This window comes from Pinus tabuliformis, chromosome X (assembly GCF_031772625.1).
Source record: "Pinus tabuliformis cultivar Carrire ecotype Pingquan chromosome X, CPIR1, whole genome shotgun sequence".
In the NCBI taxonomy this organism is placed as follows: Eukaryota; Viridiplantae; Streptophyta; class Pinopsida; order Pinales; family Pinaceae; genus Pinus; species Pinus tabuliformis.
This window is the reverse complement of record NC_142308.1, coordinates 1,221,188,324-1,221,193,932: the sequence shown is the minus strand read 5'-3', so window position 1 is coordinate 1,221,193,932 and position 5,609 is coordinate 1,221,188,324. Positions and strand designations below refer to the sequence as shown.

General features: G+C 31.3%; 1 protein-coding gene across 1 annotated transcript; it reads left to right on the top strand.

Annotated features, from left to right (window-relative positions):
- Nucleotides 1-3,584: 3,584 nt before the first annotated feature.
- On the top strand, nucleotides 3,585-5,031 carry LOC149144364 (phosphoenolpyruvate carboxylase kinase 1-like). The gene is made up of 3 exons (XM_089448410.1): nucleotides 3,585-4,116; nucleotides 4,221-4,523; nucleotides 4,647-5,031. Exons 1-3 carry the CDS (start codon nucleotides 3,612-3,614, stop codon nucleotides 4,688-4,690), a joined length of 852 nt encoding a protein of 283 aa, XP_089304536.1. The 5' UTR covers nucleotides 3,585-3,611; the 3' UTR covers nucleotides 4,691-5,031.
- Nucleotides 5,032-5,609: the final 578 nt, after the last annotated feature.

Here is a 5,609-nt window from a genome sequence, read left to right as displayed (position 1 = left end):
TAATTAATTAAATAGATTGTGAAATTTCTTTGTTGTGATGTTTTCTAAAAATTGATTTATTTTCTTAAATTTTATTAGTAAATTCGAAGCATTTACGCTCAATCAATACTTATGTGATTTATCCAAAAACTTAAAAAAATAAAAATAAAAATAAAAAATAAAAATTATACAATGATTTGTTACTAAATTTTTCATTTAACTTTTTGGAGATTACACAATGTAGAGAGTCCAAACTCAATATTATAAATGCTAGACAAATATTCTTTGTTTGATGCTTTGTTACCGTGTGATATGGACACATTTAAGCTTAGCCTTACAGTTTGGATGCTTTCAAAAATTATATTAAAAAACGAAAGAGGTGTTGAACTTGGAGATATTCTATTTGTTAGACCCAATTTTATATTAAAGAGTTAACTCCAGTGCTCATTTTTAAAATCTTAATGTGAACTGTTGATGTACTATAAAAATAAATAAACTTTGTACGGGTGGTCGCACACTTTATCTAAAGATTAGTGGTCGCACTCTTTATTACATGGGGATGTATATTGAATTTGGAGTTAATTTTAAAATAAAAAGAGCAAATCTATTCAGCTGAACTAACCAGAGATATTGATGTTCTATGGATTCGGACAAAATAATTAATGACCTCGCAGAAAATTTAAAATGTCTTATATTAACATATTCACATTTTAATATGTAACGAAATGGCCAATGACGGGAAATTTAAATGAAAAAAAATAAAAATTCAGAGATGTACTATTTTAATATTAAAAATATATTTTTATTATTTTTTATAATATTTTCATATATTTATTTCAAATATGATCGGTTCATTTTTTATTTAGCAATAATTACATGTGTACAAAATTTTTAGTTGTACATATTGTCATTAATATATTATTTCAATTTCTTTAACACCTTATTCTAAGACACTCTTAGTGCATCAGTGAAATTTCATATCAATAAAAAATAATTTTGTCTCATTTAACCTATGACAATTCTGTAGCTTGTGAAAATAAAGGCTTTGTAAAGTTGTAAAATACAGTTGCAAAGTGGTCATTCTTCCTAGTTTTATTTCATGCCGTGTTTGTTAAAATATAACATTTTAATAAAAAAGTTATTCTTGTTTTACAGTGGCTTTTGGAACACTTTCAAATATAGTGAAAGATTATATTATATTTTTATTTATCAAGTGTCTTCCTTCACATAATTGATATTTACAAAACATTTCAACGACATAATTGATATTTACAAAACATTTCGATATCTAGAAAATGATATAATTGATATTTACAAAACATTTAGATACCTAAAAAAAGAGAAGTGCAAGTAGTTATAAACCTTTACCACAATTTTATCATGGTATTTAAAGAAAGTTCAAGTTGTAATATAAATATTCTAATTTTTATTTTTCATATATGTTTTTAATTAAAATAAAAATAATTAATTTAACTTTATAAATTAAATAAATAGTAAATTAATTTATTTCACAATATATTTCATGTTATTAAAAAAAACATAAAATTAATTAAATTAAAAATTATTATGGTTGTTGTTATTATTATTAAAAAAAATTAATAAATAAATTAGTGAAATCACATATGTGAGGTATTGCTTAAAATTCAAGGTTTACAAATTATAAAAAGAAAATTAAAAAAATATAGTCTAAACATTGCAAGGTTTTGGTTTTTATTTTTATTTTTCACTTTGGAATTTGTGAGAATTGTAAATGTGAATTGTGAAATTTATGAATTTTTTTATCCACTAGATTTATTTATACATTCAAAACTATATACAAGTTTAGAATTTTCCAAAAATTGTATTTCTCTGTTTATCTTACAAAACAAAGAACATAAAACAATTAGATTAAAATTATTAAAATCTAAATCTAAATCTAACTACTTCCCTTTAAACTCTCAATATTACAATATTGGATTAAATTAGGGTTCGTTGAGGAACAAGAGTGGGTTGGGTTTCTGGTACATTAGGGTATTAAATGTCATTCATCACGAGTGTCTTAACCCAACTCACTATTAATATCCATTTTTTATGTTCTTTTAATCTTAGGTAGCTTTTATTCCAATAATCACAATGTGTTATCATTAAAATTGTATTGTAAATATAAAAGTGAATGTTGAAGGGAGTAGGTTAATGGTTTTGTCATTAGAATTAGCTTTTGAGTACAATAGTTCCATTTCTTAAAAAAAAATTATTAGAACAATTATTTAAAGTGACTCACGTAAACTTATAAATTTTCTAGTTTCTAATTAAATTTTAAATAAAATAATTTAAATAAATTAGTACAATTCAAATGCCAAATATTATTTTATTCAGATTTTTAATATAATTAAATAAAGTTGAAAAAAAACTCAAGTGTAACATACCTCTTCAAAAAGAATTAGTCAATAAAAAACATTGAACATTTTATTTATTATTATTAAAAATACATGCAATACCATTTGTTCCATTAAAAGAAGAGCGCTAATGTGGTTCAAAAAGCACCAATTAGCATACATGATCCAATTTGTATGGAATATGAACAAAATGTACGTTGTTAATTTGATAAACTAATTCAAGTTTATAATATGTAAAATCTTATATAAACGATTTATCTTTAAAATTTAGGGTAAACATCAACAAATTCCAAATCCACATTAGTTTATGTGAAGTTTTCTCTTTTTTTACATAGTGGGAAAACCTATCATAAACTAACATTTGAATAGTCGTCTTTGACTGCTATCCACAAATGCATGTTGACTCATCACTGAAATTTGTATTTAAAAGAAAAATTATAAAGTGGAGTATGTCAATAAAAGAAAAATAATTAACAATATGTTATCAAAAGCTTTAGAATTTACAAATTGCATAACTTAACTTCGTATAATTAAAAATAAAGCCTCTTTCTTTAGTCTCTTGTTTTCCAATTTTATCTTTTATCTTTTACTTCTAATTATAGTTTAAGATTTCTGGATGCATTTATATAGATTTCCATTTTACCAAATCTTTAGAATTCTTTAATTTAATTTAGGGATATTTAAATTAAACCACATATAGTCACTACTATGTAACGTGTTAAACTCTCGTCTTAACTTCGATTCAAGCATCGAGTACGCCGCAATTTCCGACATCTTCCGACAAATAGTCAATTTTTTATTCAAACTAAGAATTCCTGTGTTCTCGACTTATGAAGCCTTGTTGTACACGGCATGTGTGCGATTTGGGTACGGCAGATCTGGTACGGATAGTAAAGTAAAGGCATCCATATGGAGAGACCTTCATTGTAGTGGAAGTAGGAACTCAATGGCATGAATGGCATCCTTATTCTGGAACATTCCGACGCCGGCCGCTTAGCGTTTGCCAGATTCACAATTTTCTTTTCCACAACCAAGAAATTCCAAATCTTTGGTCTTGCGACTTGGAGACTACGTCTCCCTAATTGTACGGCAATGGCATGACTTTCAATGCCGTACCACTTGGGATCAAACGAATATTCTCTGCCCGGTTCGTCTTTTTACCTGGCTTACCTGCCCTGAACTAAAGCGGGCAAGCTGGGCAGCTTTATATCTTTAATCTTTCCAGAGTAACAACCCAAGAACACACCAGCAACAACAATGACGGAGGCCCTCCTTCAAAATTATCAGTTGCAAGAGGAAGTGATCGGCAGAGGCCGATTCGGAGTCATCAGGAGATGTTTCAACCGCCAAAGTGGGCAACAGGCTGCCTGCAAAACCATAACAAAAGCAGATCTGCACGATTCGGTGGACAGAGAATGCCTCAACAACGAAATCAAGATCATGCAGTATCTCTCAGGGCATCCCACTGTGGTTTCACTTCATGACGTTTATGAGGATGATGAGTATCTGCATCTGGTAATGGAGATGTGCTCAGGCGGAGATCTGTTCGATAGAATCGTTAGCAAGAAGAAAACAGTACCCTTTTCCGAAGAGGAGGCCGCAACCATCCTGCAAAAGTTCATGGAGGCCATCAGTTACTGCCACTCCATGGGAATAGCCCACCGAGATATAAAACCTGACAACATTCTCTTTGCCAATAATTCAAATTCTCTCGCTCAAATCAAGCTCGCAGACTTTGGGCAGGCCTCCTTTTTCTCTCCAGGTATGATAATTATGTTAGACCCCTTCCCCTGTCATTAAAGTCAGAATTTTTTTTAGCATGGATTAATGAATCCCTGGTTAAAACCCTCAGATTAATGTATGCAGGGGAAGAATCGATTCAAGGAATTGTGGGTACTCCGTATTACGTAGCACCGGAGGTGTTGGAAGGGAAGGATTACGGTGAGAAAGTGGATGTGTGGAGCGCAGGGGTAATCTTGTACATAATTCTGAGTGGAGTTCCCCCTTTTGTGGGAGACACGCCGCAGGAGATATTTGAGGCAGTCCTGTGTGGGCGCCTTCGCTTCCCATGTGATCGGTGGCTGTCGATATCACACTCCGCTAAGGACTTGATACGCCGGATGCTCTGCAGAGACGTGAGCAGGAGATTGAGCGCACATCAAGTCCTCGGTATTCCCTCTATTCTTTTCAACCATTTTCTTCTAATCGTGAATTTTGCAACTTTATTACAAATTGTTGTTGGGTTGTGTAAGGTTCATAGAATATTGATGGGAAATATTCGTTTTGCTGCAGAGCATCCATGGATCACCATTCATGCGCTGCCTAATCTCAGCTAATTTGATTGGCAGAATGTTTTTTGGTTGCGTTGGACAGTTAAAGTGAGATCCCCAAAAAACAATGAGATGTCCTGTTGTAAAATACGGTGGAGCCTGGGGTAGAGATTCCAGGTTTGAGTCTCGTTATTTCCTTTATGGCGGGGTTGTCTGTCCGGGTTCTTACAGTGGGCATGTTCATGATGAAAATAGTACCTCGCCTAGAATATTTTTGGGTTTTTGTTAAGATCTATCTTTTAGTTTTTGGTTGAGGAATCATCTCATATGTAACAGGGTTTTCAAGTGTAGAACGCGGCATATGGTATAATACAGAAGAACTCATGATACACAGATCCTTTGTGCAATGGAGATGAGGTCCGTAGATGATAAGTCAAATCACGGCTGCATAGTGTGTGATATGCCATGACTGTAAATATGTCAATGCATAGAAATAAATATACAGAAAGAGCGTTTTTAGCTTTTGTGTCTTCTTCTCGACTCGTGGCAGAAATAAATTTATCTAGATGGGTTCTTGTGGGCGGTTTCTATTTCCTATTCTAGTAAATGTAGCATAGTCCCTGATATCGGATCGATATAACATTTGGTGTATTTTTTTTTCTCTAATCATCATTTTATATGTTATATGATATTATATCGATCCATGTCAAGGACATTTACTATATTATAAGATAGTAGCATAGTCTCTGATATAGGATCGATATAACACCATATAACATTTGGTATATCTTTTTTTCTCTAATCATCATTCTATATGTTATATAATATTATATCATATGATATTATATCGATCCATGTCAGAGACATTTACTATATTATAAGATACGAAATAGGAACTGCCGATTCTTGTGTGATATACCGTGACTGTAAATATGTCAATGCATAGAAATAAATATACAGAAAGAGCGTTTTTAGCTTCTGTGTC